Source organism: Paroedura picta, chromosome 6, assembly GCF_049243985.1.
Source record: "Paroedura picta isolate Pp20150507F chromosome 6, Ppicta_v3.0, whole genome shotgun sequence".
NCBI classification, from domain to species: Eukaryota; Metazoa; Chordata; class Lepidosauria; order Squamata; family Gekkonidae; genus Paroedura; species Paroedura picta.
This window is the reverse complement of record NC_135374.1, coordinates 13,074,782-13,090,700: the sequence shown is the minus strand read 5'-3', so window position 1 is coordinate 13,090,700 and position 15,919 is coordinate 13,074,782. Positions and strand designations below refer to the sequence as shown.

Below are 15,919 nucleotides of genomic sequence, written 5' to 3'. Positions count from 1 at the left end.
GTTTGTGTGTGTGTGTGTGAGAGAGAGAGAGAGAGAGAGAGAGGGAGAGGTCAATTGAATCCATTTGGCGCAATGACTTAAGGATTTACAGAATTTCTAAACTACCTTTACACAGTGCTCAAAGCATTGTTGTTGTTGTTGTTAGGTGCGAAGTCGTGTCCGACCCATCGCGACCCCATGGACAATGATCCTCCAGGCCTTCCTGTCCTCTACCATTCCCTGGAGTTCATTTAAGTTTGCACCGACTGCTTCAGTGACTCCATCCAGCCACCTCGTTCTCTGTCATCCCCTTCTTCTTTTGCCCTCGATCGCTCCCAGCATTAGGCTCTTCTCCAGGGAGTCCTTCCTTCTCATGAGGTGGCCAAAGTATTTGAGTTTCATCTTCAGGATCTGGCCTTCTAAAGAGCAGTCAGGGCTGATCTCCTCTAGGACTGCTTCAGTGACTCCACCCAGCCACCTCATTCTCTGTCGTCCCCTTCTTCTTTTGCCCTCGATCGCTCCCAGCATTAGGCTCTTCTCCAGGGAGTCCTTCCTTCTCATGAGGTGGCCAAAGTATTTGAGTTTCATCTTCAGGATCGGGCCTTCTAAAGAGCAGTCAGGGCTGATCTCCTCTAGGACTGACCGGTTTGTTCACCTTGCAGTCCAAGGGACTCACAAGAGTCTTATCCGGCACCAGAGTTCAAAAGCCTCAGTATACCATAGAAGTTAATTAGAGGCATAAATGGTCCTCCACCCACCCACAATATCCATTTAAGTGCCAGCAGCTGGTTTTCTGATACCAGGAGCCAGATTGCAAAGGGAAACAGGCAGACCGCTTTTAGAAATGCCATCTTGAACAAATAACTACTTGACTGGATCATACCAAAGCTTATGTATATCAGCAGCTGGCCAGATTTCTCAGGAAGTCTCCCACACAGGACCTGAAGCCAATGCTCTTCCCCTGGTATTTCTCAATACCCTCTGGTGGCATTCAGGGGTAGACTGCTCCTGTATGTGTAAGTTCTATTGAGGGATTCATGTTCTAGCTCTTAATAGATCCATCCTCCATAATTAGGCTAAACCCTTTTTTTCTGAAAAGCTATCCAAGTGTTCCATGCACCTCACAAGCATTTCTATTGTTCTCCAGCAGCTGCACTTGTATCTGGAAAACCTGGCTTGGATAGCCTTTCAGATATAAACAGAGGATAAAATGTTTGTTGCCTAAATGGCAGATACGTAACCATTCTATCAATTTGTTCCTTGTCCCAAGAATCTTTTTTCTTTGAAAAGCCAACTAAATGCATTACCGTCGACTCTTGTTACTTTTGCTGTGACCATAGGAGTCCCTTTGATTTCAGCCATCCCCAAAATCCAGCCTTTTTCATCCTTTTGACCATGGAGGTATCACTGAGATAGATTTCAGGCTTTGAGTAACCAGGAAGTGATGTCAGCTGTCCACGCCTCCCCGCCATAGAATCATAGATGAAAGCATAGAGTTGGAAGGGGCCATGCAGGTCATCTAGTCCAACCCTGGCAGTCTTCAAGCAAAGGTTGGATACACACTTCTCTTGGATGCTTTAGGATGCTTAGGGCTGATCCTGCGTTGAGCAGGGGGTTGGACTAGATGGCCTGTATGGCCCCTTCCAACTCTATGATTCTATGATTCTATAACCCCCTGTTCAATGTAGTCTAAAGCAGGCTTTCTCAGCCAAGGTTTTGTGAAACCCTGGGGTTTCTTGGCAGCCCTGGAATGGTTTCCTAGGTGGGAGTGAGTTAATTTTAAATATATTTTAAAATTTTGTTAAACATTTAATCAGGTGATATGACCATACATGGTCATGTAAATCTACCCCTCTTTCCAAAATGGCCAATGGTGGGCCTGGAGGGGGTGGGGAGGGGTCCCCAGGGGGCATGTACACAGCTCTGCTTCCCAACCATATTCTGCACAATTGTACCACTTCAGGAGTTTCCAAAGCCTGAAGAATGTTTCAGGGGTTTCTCAATGATAAAAAATTGAGAAAGGCTGGTCTAAAGCATCCATGTTAAGTCTGTGTCCAGCCACTGCTTAAATACTGCTGGATTACTCTGTGAAAACCTCTCCCCTGATATCTAGCTGGTACTGTCCTACACGTATTATAAAGCCTTTATTGCAGGTCCTATCCTGTGCTGTCAACAGGAACCTTTCCCTACTCTCCTCCAAGGGACCTTTCAAATATTTCAAGAGAGCCATCCTGTCCCCTCTCTACCTCCTCTTCTCCAGGCTGAACATTCCCAAGTCCCTCAGCCTTTCCTCACAGGGCTTGGTCCTCAGGCCTCGGATCATTCTTGGCCCTCTCCTCTGAAGATTTGTCCTTTTACCATGCTATATTACGAACACAGTTGGGTCATTTATATGGTGTACTTTGTATACAGATGCATTATGGGAATTGCTGCAGTTAAAATCAAACATATGCAGGAGATATTCTGGACCTTTGTACTTAAGACTAGTCCCCGCTGATGTGTAAAGACCGAGTCAAGACTGAGGGGTAGGAGTAACTCACAGAGGAAGGAGTCTCCCAGCACAGAATCTCCATTGTAAAGATGCAAAACATGTTTGCTTACCTTGGCTATTGCAGATGTTTTGCTCATGCCAGAAATAGTGAGGCTTTTTCCAAAGAGACAGGAGACAGACTTCTTTTTAATTTTAACTCGCTGTGTTTGTCTTGCCAGATGTGGTGAAAACAAACAAGCAAAAATATCCATGCTGGATCTAGACAGCTCAAGATGTTTAGGTCCTGGGGGATGGGGGATGCGAAGAGCTGACAATCTGCTTTCTTGGTACCCTGGTTGAGTATTAAATCAGACCTCACTGGAGGAATCTTCATGTTTTCATTAGCATTTGCTAATTTATACGTAAAGTGGGGTGCTTAAATACAAAATGGACAAGGGAAATCTGGCATATACTGAATCAGACCATCGGTCCAGACTGGCAGCTGGTGTCCAGGATTTCAGGCAGAGGTCTTTTCCATCAGCTATTACTGGGTCCTTTTAACTGGAGATGTTGGGGATTGAACTAATGGCCTTCCACATGCAAAGCAGATGCTCCTCCACTGAGACATAGCCAGCTTGGCGTGGTGGTTAGGAGTGCGGCAAGCCGAGTTCGATTCTGCCCTCCCCCACATGCAGCCAGCTGGGTGACCTTGGGCTCACCACGGCACTGATAAAACTGTTCTGACCGAGCAGGAATATCAGGGCTCTCTCAGCCTCACCTCCCTCACAGGGTGACTGCTGTGGGGAGAGGAAGGGAAAGTGATTGTAAGCCACTTTGTGATTCCTTTGGATAGTGAAAAGCATGATATAAAAACCAACTATTCTTCAGTACCAGAGCCAGAAAACACCTGAACACCTTGGCAGAAAACACCTGAGAGCTCTGAGGTGATATAAAATGAGAAAAGGAAGCTCTTTTTGCCTGCACACTGCATTTTCTGTTAAAAATAGACAAGCTCGCTGAAAAAACCTTGAGGCCATGGGCAAAAATAACCTGCCCTTTTTTTACTCTCTTGGAAGGAAGGAAAATAGAAATCTGGGCAACGCTTAATTCTCTGTCCCACTTCAAGTTATTTTATCACTTCAGCAACACATCATGCATTATTTATAACGGCACTGAAAAATGTCGTGTTTGGTATATTTATGGGATTTAATATTTTTAGAAAGGGAGGGCAAGATTGGGAGAAGCACCTTTGCCAGCAACAGAGTCACAACTGAACTCTGCCTTTCCCCTTCCTACTGAGGTACATAATATCAACAGTTCATCTGGATTGGTAGGATGTTTGGCTTTTAACTGCACACACCTCACAAAAACCTCCTCTCAGGCAGGTTTATAACATATCAAAATAGGTTTGTGCCCACAGGGGCTCCTGGGAATTGTAGTCCATGGACATCTGGAGAGCAGCACTTTGGTCACCCCAATCCTGTGAACTCTTCTTGTCTACTGTAACTCTTCAAGTTCTCCATTTTCTCAGCAAACAAACGTAACTCAAAGTTCTGATGTCCCCTCAGAGATTTAATTCACATTCCTGTCAGATTAACTCTCTCAACCCTCTAACCCAGGCTTTCTCAACCATACGGTTTCTTGATGGCCCTGGGAGGGTTTCCCAATTGGGTGGGAGTTAATTAATTTTTAATATGTTTTTAAATAATTGTTAAACATTTATCAAGTGATGTGACCATCAGTCGGCTCAAAGTTGACTCAGCCTTCCATCCTTCCGAGGTCGGTAAAATGAGTACTCAGCTTGCTGGGGGGCAAACGGTAATGACTGGGGAAGGCACTGGCAAACCACCCCGTATTGAGTCTGCCATGAAAACGCTGGAGGGCGTCACCCCAAGGGTCAGACATGAATCGGTGCTTGCACAGGGGATACCGTTACCTTTATCTTATGACCATATATGGTCATGTCAACCATCTTTCCCATATCCATTCATGGTCCGTGGCCTCCCAACCATATTTTGCCTGATCGTGCCACCTCTGTGGTTTCTTGGAGCCTGATGAATGCTTCAGGGGTTTCTTAATGGTACAAAAGTTGAGAAAGGCTGCTCTAAACTAAACTGGCTCTGTCTCCAGCTTGGGTGTAGTGGTTAAGAGCGGTGGCCTCTAATCTGGAGAACCGGATTAGATTCCCTGCTCCTCCTCCACCTGGAGTCAACTGGGTGACTTTGGGCCAGTCAGAGTTCTGTGAGCTCTCTCAGCCCCACCTGCCTCAGAGGTAATCTGTTGTGGGGAGAGGAAGGGAAGGCGCAGCCTCTTTGGGTCACCTTTGGGACACTCTTTGAGACACCTTCGGGTAGTAAAATGTGAGGTATAAAAAACAGCTCTTCTCTGTAACATCTACTTGGCCTGCCAAAGGTCCCAGGTTCGATCAATTACAAAGAGCAAGCTGTAGGCGACGCGAAAGACTTCTACCAGCTACCCCAGAGCATTACTGCCAGGCTAAGTAGATGCTGAATCAAACCATTGGTCCATCAGTCAGTACTGTCTACTTAGTACTGATACTGATGGACCAATGGTTTGATTCAAGATAAGGTTCTGCTCTTCGCAAGGTTGGGCAGAATGGGTTCCGGCGCCTCCCCTTTTCTTCAGATTGGTACTACACCACTGGAAAAGAGCAAGAATGTTTCAAGATCTTATTGGAAGACGTTTGCGTGCACAGGAAAGCTTACACCTCAAATAAAACCTGGCTGGTCTTAAAGGTGCCGTTAAGACTCAAACTTTGTTCTACTGCAGTGGTTCTCAACCTGGGAGTTGGGACCCCATTGGGGGTCGAATAATCCCTTTACAGGGGTCGTGGCAAGGCAAGCAGCTTTGCTGGGGTTGGGGGCACCATCCACGCAACAGCCTTGCAGGGTAGAATGAGACAGAGCGTTCGTCTGTCTGGAGCAGCAGAAAAGTGCGTGATCCGCATGGTGGGACAAGAGGCAGAACTGAACTGAGAAACCCTGGAAAAAAACAATTTATATACAGTCATGAACAATGGATCTTCACGCCATGGGTCAGTTTTGGTTTAATTTCTGTGAAAGAACTCTTGCATAATTTTATGGTTGGTGGTCACCACAACATAAGGAACTGTCTTAAAGGGTCGCAGCATTAGGAAGGTGGAGAACCAATGGTCTACTGCTTCAAACCAACGACGCCCCACCTGAATCATGTTCTTACAGTTACGCTGCAGCTGTAAAATTGTATATCAGAGGTATTTTTCATTCCTTTGGCCTGGATGGGAACATTTCTGCAGCGGGTGTCGAACAGATGCAACCGAGACAACAACTCAGACACACCAACTGATGCAAAGCTTCACGGTTTATTTTACAAGCTATTATACAAGTTCTAAAATACAGTACTCTTCACGTAGACAAAATAACTGGCATTCTGATTTGTTCTTGTGACATCCACTATGGGGGGGTGCTTCTTTTCAGATGGGCTGTCCTAAATGGGGAGGAAAAAAGTATGAGAAGCTGATATTTTATTGGAGCCTCCTTGCCAGCTAAGCAGTCCTGGTTTTGTGCCGTGACCTCACAGGTTACAATGATTCGCATATAGATGGTGGAAGCCTACTTAGCAGATGTCTCTGAGGCCCAGAAGCTGGAATGGTTTATACTTTTAATAAGCAAGGCCAAAACACCATGCTGGGATGTCAAGACTTTTGGTAAACACTGGAATGAAACTTATAGGCATGCACAAAGTCTTTTAATACATGAAATGGTTCTTTGAGAGAAGCAGAAAGATTCTCTGGCCCAGTGCTGTGAAGCCAGCTTATGCTACCACTTCATCAACTTTGTGTGGTCTGCTGTGATCAGTAGCAGCAATTCTCCCAGCACCTAGGACAAAATGCCCCAAAGTCGAAGACTGGAGCAAATCTAAAAGTAGCCCCGGGAAGAGCCAGGACTGTAAATGGCAGAGGTGGTAAAAGAAAGGCTGCCAGCCTTCTCTGAGCCCTTTGCTCTTTTGTTCTCAGCCTAATCTACCCGGCAGGTTCTTTGTGAAGTTAACACGGACAAGCAAACACCCTAGGTTTCTGGAAAGATGCCTATTTGTTTAAAAAATAGTTTAAACAAAAACTATTTGTTTTAAAAATCTGCACCCATGTTTTACACAAATGCCTGTAATAGAATGAATGCTGACATTCTCATGTGAGGGTTGCCAACCTCCAGCAAATGTGGTGAACCTCAGCTCAACGCAGCAGGCTGGATACACACTGTCAAATACTGACAATCCCACCTGAGCAGGTGGCTCTTGGTGCTTGCCGGCATCTCTCTTTTGGGTTCTCTCGGAGTCCACAAAAATGTGTGAGGCGTGATCAATATTTGCTAAACTTCAGACATCTGGCATAACGCCGACCATGCAATCCCAAACGGAATCCTTCCCTTTCCTAAACCAATGGGCTTAGATAGGCCTAACTCTGCTTCGCACTGCCCTACAATGCACCTGAAGTGTGGCGTAGGAATCTGGCAAACACTTTCACAACCAGTGTGTTATGGTGGCACGCCCTCTGGGGAATTAAACTGGCCGTGGGTATCACAAGGATGGGTTTTGCCATACATCATGGATATGGCCTGGCCTGCAGACGTTTCGCTCAAAGAGTGGCAAAGTGGCAGTGAAGCGTGGGAGGGAGGAAGGGGAGTGAGCGCCTTCTTACTTCCTATGACGGCATGCCTGGAGTAGTACTTGGGCTGGGGAAGCAGGCTGCTTGGAGTCTGCGACGACGACGCTGGCTTGAAGCCTCCCACGGGGAAATTCCTTTTCAAGCTCCAAATCCCTTCCAGGGCCACTAGGCATAATGTGAAAAACAATACGCTCATTTTCTTATGGAACAACTGCTGTCATTTTGACGTGGGATGTAGCATAGTTGCACAACGGCACGACTTGGATCCAGCGGACCTGCCAGCCCTGGGAGTGTGGATGACCCCCCCCCCGCTCTCTTGCCCCTCTCCTAGAAAGGGGACTCCTGAGAAGTCAGGGAGGGGCTGTAGCTGAGCAGTAGGACATCTGCTTTGCTTGCAGAAGGCCTCAGGTTCAATCCCTGGCATCTCCAGCTCTAAAGGATCAGGTGGCAGGTGATGTGAAGGGCCACTAGCTGAGACCCTGGCGAGGTGCTGCTGGTCTGCATAGAAAATGCTGACCTAGATGGACTGATTCTCTAATTCAGTATAAGGCAGCAGCAGCAGCATATGTCCAACTGCAGTCGCCCTGTGGCTGTGCCAATCTTGTGTTAGGGAGTAGAATCATCACGGCACTGTAGTTGACGCTAGAGCAGGTTTCCAGGACTTGTAAACAAAGCTCAACAGCTATGCAGTGTGGCCTCCCAGCAGGGCCAGTTCCATCTTTTTTTGGGGGGGGGGGCAGTCACTGGGCAAAAAGCCTCCCTTCACCAGGCCTGCTTCCTGCCCCTCCACCTGTGTGCTTCCCCCCCCCCCTTCTCATAGCTGTCTCCCTGCCTTTCCCCCAGAGGCATCTTGCAGTGCATGCAGGTGCGACAACTACTATTGTGGTCACCAGCATCGCCGCTGCTGTGTTTCACCCGCATCTCCTTCCCCAGTCATGCTGGGCTGTACGTGTGACTCAGAGCACACTGCAAGAAACAACACCTGTTGAACTTTGCCCTGCTATGTCATTATTAGACAGAGGAAAGTTTGTCCAAGATGTTATCTGGCAACCATACAGTTCAGTAGTAGGTTCTGGGATCAGGAAAGAATTCCACTATTCATGAGAGTGAGTGCGGTGAGCTGGTTAGAATGTCACCAAGATCTAGGAGACCCAGGTTCGAATCCTACTCACTAGATGTCTTGGAGCCAGGCAATCTCTCTGGACCCAGCCTACCACACAGGGTGACTGTCGATATTAAAATGAAGAGGAGAATGATGTGGGCTGCTTTGCATCTCCACTGGGGAGAAAAGTAGGGTATAAATATCTTCAACAGAGAAATGCCATATTGTGGTGCATACTGTGTGACATCAGCTGGAAATAAGAATGGTTACGTTCCCTTTGGAAGAGAAACAAGGAAGAGCGTGCAGATTTTGACAGGCGACTGCATGCCTTGCCCTCTGTGTTTTTGTTTGTTTTGTCCTTCCGCTTTTGTCCCCTGCATTCTCTTGGAGGCCTTTAGAGGTGGGGGAGCCTGAGATCTGGCAGCTGGCGGACTGAACAACGAATGCCAAAGAATTACAAAAAAGCTGCGATGATTACCAGTCTGGGAAACTGACTTCGTGATTACAAACGCAAAGAGAAGAGCTCATGTTGATCTAGTGTGAAAGACAAGGGAAGTTTGCTCTTCCAAGAGAAAATATAAATATCTTGACAGGTGGCCATGTGTTCCGATGGCTGAAACCCAAGTTCGGATTCCACTGGCAGCTGCTGGCCTTGATCCGAAAGGAAGCAGGCATGGCAGAGGAAGACAAGCGCAAGCCACTTTGAGACTCCTTCGGGTTGTGAAAAGTGGGGTACAGAACCCAACTCTTTTTTTTTAAAAGAGGTTGAGGAAGAGGTACTAATTTTAGCTGTGTTTTTATTCTTGTAAATCACCCTGAGCCTGTTTGTGGGGAGGGGTGGTATAGAAATTAAATAAATATAATTATGACACCCCTCCCCCAAATGATGCTGTGGTATAGATAGGTTCGAGTTTTTTGCCACTTCTTGTTTTATTGTGTTTGCCAACTGTGTGTATTGTTGTTTTTATGGGTTTTATTGTATGGTTTTTATTGGGGTTTTATTGCTGTAACTCGCCTCGTGCCTCCGGGGAGAGGCGAGTAAGGAATTCAAACAATAAAGAAACAAACAAACAAACAAACAAATCCATCTGATGTTTCACAACAGTTTCCCCCTCTAAAAACCCTGCATCTATAGCGCAAATCTAAGCAGAGTTACAGTCTTCTCAGCACACAAACTCTGTTAAGGATTGCAGCATTCAGTTTCCTACACACTTTTATTTTTGTTCTTATTTAATAAATACCTCCGTTGGACTTCACCATTACGAGAGCTACCAATCCCCCGGGTGGTGCCTTTGACTGGCCACAGCGCTTACCTTCTGAAGGGTGCTTGATTCGGCACTCATCTCTCCTGAAATAAAGCTCTTCTTCGAGAACTTCCTTAACTCTCCGAGGAGGTTCCACGTATACGAATTTCTTCCCTGTTTTACGAAAGACAGTAAAACTGACACCGGTGCACACCGGTGCAATTTGGAGAATAGATGTTAACGAATTAAGGCTCCTGTGAGACTGTTGCATCTCCTGTGAACAAAACTGCCCATTTTAATAATTTTGATGTAAATGTTGTATTTTAATAATTTTATTAATGATGATGATCATGGATCCTATATGGTTTTTAACCCTGTAAGCTGCCCTGAACCTTTGAGGGAGGGCAAAATAGAAATAGAATAAATAATTATTATTATTGATATTCCTCTTGCCCCCTCCAAGCAACTTCCACTGGGCAATTACGTCATGATTCCGCACAGAACGTGATTTGGTCAGTTGTTCCTGATGCGAACCTGCAGTAGAATATTGCGGCTGTCAGAGATGGCTGCCAGTTGGAAGATCTGTACGTCTCTCTGTTCAGGGGTGCCTCATTCTGATCAGGAGAAACACCCAGCCACATTCAGAATGAAGTGGCCCTGGCTTGAAGGATGCCTTATCATATGAATCAAGTGCCGTCAAGTTGAAACTGGGTTATGGGTTCCTCACACAGGGTTTTCAAGCAGCTGATGGAGAAGAAGGCCTGGTTCTTTATACCCCACTTCTCACTATCCAAAGGGGTTCCAAAGTGGCTTACAATAGCTTTCCCTTCCTCTCCCTGCAACAGACATCCTGCAAGGTATGCGGAGTTGAGAGTGCTCTGCTCTGTGAGGAAAGCTCTGAGAGAACTGTGACAGGTCCAAAATCACTGCTCTAAACCGCTATGCCAAGCTAGTACAGGCAGTTTGCCATTACCTTTCTCTGCACGGCAACCCTGGCCTAGCCTGGTGGTTTTCCATCCAAATAGTAACAACGACCAACCGTACTTAGCTTTTTTCCCCCTTCCTACTTAGCTTCCATGATCTGAGGTGTTTGGGCTACTCTAGGCTATTCTAGCAGCTGACGAAGTCTTGCTCCTCCGCAAATGCGCTTTCTTAAAGACCCACAGATTGGTGACATAAACTCATAGCTTTCCAGCAGTCATTTAGAGAAGTGCTGGGCCAGGGACTTTTCTTCCATGATGCCCTGAGATGGCTTGCTGGGAGGGCGGTACAGAAATTTAATAAATAAAAGAAATGCCAGCACATTCTATTGCCACAGGTTTTACTTTCTCCACATCTCTCTCGCCTCTACGCTAGTAAATGGAAGGCCATTTGGTTCTTTACGGTATTATAATTAAACTAGGGGCCAAGCCCGTTGCATTCGGGAATACAACAGGCTCTAGAGTGGGGTGGGTGATGGTAGAAGAACTCAGTGGATGGCCTCCCCCTCCCTCCCTGGACCTGGAAAGGCTGCAGACAACTGTTAGGGAACTCACTGGCAGGGGCAGCTCTCACGCGGCTGGGATCTGCAGCCTCCGAGCCTTGGAGGGAAGTGCAAGGAGAAGGGGGTGGTCAGGGGTGGGGGACGGAAGGTTGGCTGCTGGACAGACAGGCAAGTCAGTTGGAAGAGGAGGCACTCAGGGGTGGGGTGGCCACCCTGAGTGGGTGTAAAGCGCTGAGTGGCACTTAAGCCATGAGATACGCCCTCCTCCAAGGCCTTACCAGAAATATATGTGGAACAGAATAAAAAACCAGCTTCACTGTATCCTGTCATTATGACCCCTCAGCCCCATCGGCTTCACTGTTGAGGGAGAGGGAGGGATGGTGATTGAAGCCATTTTCTTTTTCTGCTTCTGTGTAGTAACCTAGTCTGACCCTACTTAGCTTTTGAGATCTGGCAAGATTTGGACTAGCCTGGGTCATCCAGTTCACGGCAACTGGACCATCAGCTAATGTCAACTGAAATTCCCTTCATCAAGATTTTGTTGCTTTCTTTTGAGGCCCTAATAAACCCCCAAACATGTGTGCACCCTACTTTTAAAAAATTCGGTAACAAGGTAATTCCAACGTTTCATCAAGTAAGATTGCATTCCACAATCCTTATACAATTCTGCAGATGAAACAGAGTCGCCCCATTTCTCTTATTTGTTTGTGCTTCAATGTTCACCATTCTGCAGATTTTGCACATCATAGGGAAGGGCAAAGAATCATCACCGGATTAAAAACATTCCGTTTACCCTCTGTTACAGGGGCCTGTCAGTGTTCTCTCCAGGCAGCTGGCAAACCTAACTTTCATGGAATAATCAAATAACCAAACATCCCATTAGATCATAACACACCCTGTATGCAAACATGCTTGGATCCAGGGTTCCCCCTAAGACAGGCTTTCTCAACCAGGGCTGTGTGAAACCCTGGGGTTTCTTGATGGCCCCTGAAGGATTTCCCAAAGGGGTGGAGTTTTATATTTATGTATGTACATATGTATGTAAAACATTTATTGGATGATAAACCCCCCTCCCAAAATGGCCAATGATGGGCCTCTAGAAAGAAGGGGAGGGGCCCCAGGTGGGCACGTACACAGCTATACTTCCCAGCTATATTCTGCACTAGCCCACTACTTCTGAGGTTTCTTGAGAGCCAGCTTGGTGGAGTGGTTAGGAGTGCGGACTTCTAATCTGGCGAGCCAGGTTTGATTCTGCACTCCCCCACATGAAGCCAGCTGGGCAACCTTGGGCTCGCCATGGCACTGATAAAACTGTTCTGACCGAGCAGTGATATCAGGGCTCTCTCAGCCTCACTCACTTCACAAGGTGTCTGTTGTGGGGAGAGGAAAGGGAAGGCAACTGTAAGCCGCTTTGAGACTCCTTCAGGGAGAGAAAAGTGGTATATAAGAACCAACTCTTCTTCAGTAATCTCAGGGCTCTCTCAGCCTCACCCACTTCACAAGGTGTCTGTTGTGGGGAGAGGAAAGGAAAGGCAATTGTAAGCCACTTTGAGATTCCTTCGGGTAGAGAAAAGTGGCATATAAGAACCAACTCTTCTGAAGAATGTTTCAGGGGGTTCTCAATGTTTAAAAAGTTGAGAAAGGCTGCCCAAAAATGTACATGTGAGCTCATTAACACAGGAAGCCCTGTTCAACAGTGATCTGGAGTCCTGCAGGGTCTTCCATTTCCCATTTTAAAATTACAGCAGTTATATACGGAAGAATGAGAACTGCCCCCCTCAGTAGGAAAAAATCGTTAGAGGCAACATTGCTTGGATGCATAATGGCCTGATGGCCGTCTATAATCTCAAAACGCATTTTGTTTCTTTTAGAATATATAGTTTCATAGAGTGCCCTCTGGTGTTAAAAACAGAGAAAATCCGTGTTTGCCTTGTCCCTCTCCTATCTCCCCGACATACATGAGAAGGGCACGTATACTGCTCTGAACTCCTTGGAGGACAACAAAAATAGAGTCCAATAGCACCTTTAAGACGAACAAAATTTATTCAAGGCATGAGCTTTCGAGTGCATGCACTCTTCCTCAGACTAAATGAACACCTATCATAACTGTAGAGATATAAGGCAAAAGCAAATTATGGCAAATTAGTAAACTGTGTCATAATATCCAAATTAAACCATATGATGCCGTATGATAATTCTTTGCTAAAACAGCTAATCAGTCCTTTTGAGTTCTGTTAAAACTGTCCACATGGCAGACACTTTCACAGTTGTGTAAAGAAATAATTAAAGAACACTTGCTGGCCCCATCTGTCTCCACCCAAGTGTGGAAGCATCCCTGCAAGTGACAAGCTGTGCTGGCAAGTATCCTGTCATGAGACCAGAGAGTTAAATTCAAAATTGCATTACATATTACATATTACTAACCTTTGTTGGTCTTAAAGGTGTTATTGGACTCTATTTTTGTTGTGCTACTTCAGACCAACATGGCTACCACTTGAATCTATCCCTGGAGAAAGCGCAAGCTAAAATATAGCAACATTCTCATGGTCCGCTTTCCAGTTTCATACCCGCAGTGTCCCAGTTTAATGAAGTTTCACTAAAATGAGTGTTTCTAAAACGTTTGAGGTGAAGTCACACTAAAACTGGAGGCCTCCTCCACTTTTACACATCAAACATTTTATTTCTGGATTGCAGGGGCAAATTCCAAAGTAGCTCTGTTAAGGAGCAGTCGTGACCAGTTCTACTGTGCAATTCCAAGCAGAGTTACACTCTTGTGAACTCATTGACTCCAGTGGATTTAAACGAGTGGGAAGTCCAGGGTTGCTATACAGGGGCAAGCAATGGCAAGCCACTTCCCTTCGTCTCACCCCTACCTGCATCACAAGGGACCTGTTGTGGGTAGAGGCATGGAAGGTGACTGTCTGCCCTCTGAGACACATGAGGCCTGTTGGGTGACCTTGGGCCAGCCCCAGTTCTCTCCCATCTCCTGAGCCCCACCTGCCTCATGGGGCGTTTGTTGTGGGGAGAAGAAGGGAAGGCGACAGGTAGCCACTCTGAGACATATGAAGCCTGCTGGGTGACCTTGGGCCAGCCCCAGTTCCATCTCATGAGCCTCACCTGCCTCATGGGGCGTTTGTTGTGGGGAGAGGAAGGGATGCCGACAGGCAGCCACATGAGGCCTACTGGGTGACCTTGGACCAGCCCCAGTTCTCTCCCATCTCCTGCCTCATGGGGCGTTTGTTGTGGGGAGAGGAAGGGAAGGCAACAGGCAGCCACTCTGAGACACAAGAGGCCTGCTGGGTGACCTTGGGCCAGCCCCAGTTCTCTCTGAACTCCCGAGCCTCACCTGCCTCACGGGGTGCCTGTTGTGGGGTGAGGAAAGGAAGTCGATTGTCAGCCTCTTTGAGACTCCTTTGGGTAATGAAAAGCAACTCTTCTTCCTCTCCTCACCACCAACACCAGGTTCAACCCCCCCCCCACCCCATATATCTCCTTGAATTTCCCCACCTGGAGCCGGTGACCCCCAAAGCCACGTCCTAATAAACATTTGTGGCAGCAAGTCCCACAAGACCCCTGAGTGAGACAACCCTTCGATTTGCGGGGGGAAAGTTCTAGACGAAGGCAGGGGGCTCCAAAGGGATAGTTAACCCCCCACCCACTCACCCCACACCCCACATTGGGGAAGGGGGAGAAGGCAGCCTCAGGCCCAGGGCCAAGGCGGCCTAGGGAGAGATGCAGGGTCTATTAGGCAGCAGGGACCCCAGGGAAGGGCGCCCATGTCTCCCTCCCCATCGCCCCCCCGGTTCCACTCACAGGGCTGCCCCCCTTCCTTGTACTCCGCATAGATCCGGCTCCCCGAGTCCCCAGCCCGCGCCTCCGCCGGCTCCCCGGCCGCCTCCCTCATGCCTGCTGCTCCTGCCGCCACCGCCGAGGCCAGCCGCTCCCCGCCCGAGCCAGCGGGACGCGCAGGCCGGTTGCCATAGGAGCCCGAAGCGGCGGCGGCAGCGGCGGCGGGGAAGGGGAAGGGCAGAGCAGGGCGCGATCGGGGACTAAGGCGCTTACGGGCTGAGCCCCGGCGGGATTCGGGCTGAGCGCGGCCGGCGAGGGAAGGGGGTGAGCGGCGAGGAGGCGCGCCAGGCCTAGAGGCAGGGGAGGCGCCCAGGCCCGGGCCTTCGTTGGTTGGCATGGCAACCAGGCCTGGCTGGAGTTCCCCCATGAGAATGTGCTGGGAGGGTCGCGGGGTTTTCAATGGATTTGTTGTGCTCAGCATGTGTTGATCTCTCCCGAGCGTTGCCCAGGCCTTCTGTCTGTCTTTCTTTCCCTATTTGGCCAGCTGGGTGACCTTGGGCTAGTCACTGCAGTGCTGTTCTGGTTAAGCAGTTCTGTCAGAGCTCTCTCAGCCTCACCTGCCTCACAGGGTGTTGTCGTGGGGAGAGGAAGGGAAGGTGCTTTGAGACTCCTTTGTGCAGTGAAAAGCAGGTTATCATAGAATCATAGAGTTGGAAGGGGCCATACAGGCCATCTAGTCCAACCCCCTGCTCAACGCAGGATTAGCCCTAAGCATCCTAAAGCATCCAAGAAAAGTGTGTATCCAACCTTTGCTTGAAGACTTCCAGTGAGGGGGAGCTCACCGCCTCCTTAGGCAGCCTATTCCACTGCTGAACTACTCTGACTGTGAAAAATGTTTTCCTGATATCTAGCCTATATTGTTGTACTTGTAGTTTAAACCCATTACTGCGCGTCCTTTCCTCTGCAGCCAATGGGAACAGCATCCTGCCCTCTTCCAAGAGACAACCTTTCAAATACTTAAAGAGGGCTATCATGTCCCCTCTCAACCTCCTTTTCTCCAGGCTGAACATTCCCAAGTCCCTCAACCTATCTTCATAGGGCTTGGTCCCTTGGCCCCAGATCATCTTCGTCGCTCTCCTCTGTACCCTTTCAATTTTATCTACTTCTTGAAGTGAGGCCTCCAGAACTG

General features: G+C 47.9%; 1 protein-coding gene across 2 annotated transcripts; it reads right to left on the bottom strand.

Annotated features, from left to right (window-relative positions):
• Positions 1 to 5,791: 5,791 nt before the first annotated feature.
• On the bottom strand, positions 5,792 to 15,145 carry C6H11orf97 (chromosome 6 C11orf97 homolog). Of its 2 annotated transcripts, none has more exons than XM_077341468.1 (4): positions 15,004 to 15,145; positions 9,528 to 9,632; positions 7,146 to 7,277; positions 5,792 to 5,935 (listed from the first exon to the last, which is right to left on the bottom strand). In XM_077341468.1, the coding sequence occupies exons 1-4, from the start codon at positions 15,125 to 15,127 to the stop codon at positions 5,922 to 5,924; spliced, it is 375 nt and encodes a 124-aa protein (XP_077197583.1). In that variant the 5' UTR covers positions 15,128 to 15,145; the 3' UTR covers positions 5,792 to 5,921. The 2 variants fall into 2 exon arrangements, with proteins under 2 accessions (XP_077197583.1, XP_077197584.1); XM_077341469.1 differs by lacking the exon at positions 15,004 to 15,145 and adding an exon at positions 14,755 to 14,995.
• Positions 15,146 to 15,919: the final 774 nt, after the last annotated feature.

What these genes read in the sequence shown, in the direction of transcription:
- C6H11orf97 (XM_077341468.1), bottom strand. Translation starts at nt 15,127, where the DNA reads ATGCCAACCAACGAAGGCCCGGGCCTGGGCGCCTCCCCTGCCTCTAGG. An exon ending in ATCCCGCCGGGGCTCAGCCC is followed by an intron (nt 9,633 to 15,003) that starts GTAAGCGCCTTA and finishes TTCGTAAAACAG; the next exon opens with GGAAGAAATTCGTATACGTG. An exon ending in AATCAAGCACCCTTCAGAAG is followed by an intron (nt 7,278 to 9,527) that starts GTAAGCGCTGTG and finishes CATTATGCCTAG; the next exon opens with TGGCCCTGGAAGGGATTTGG.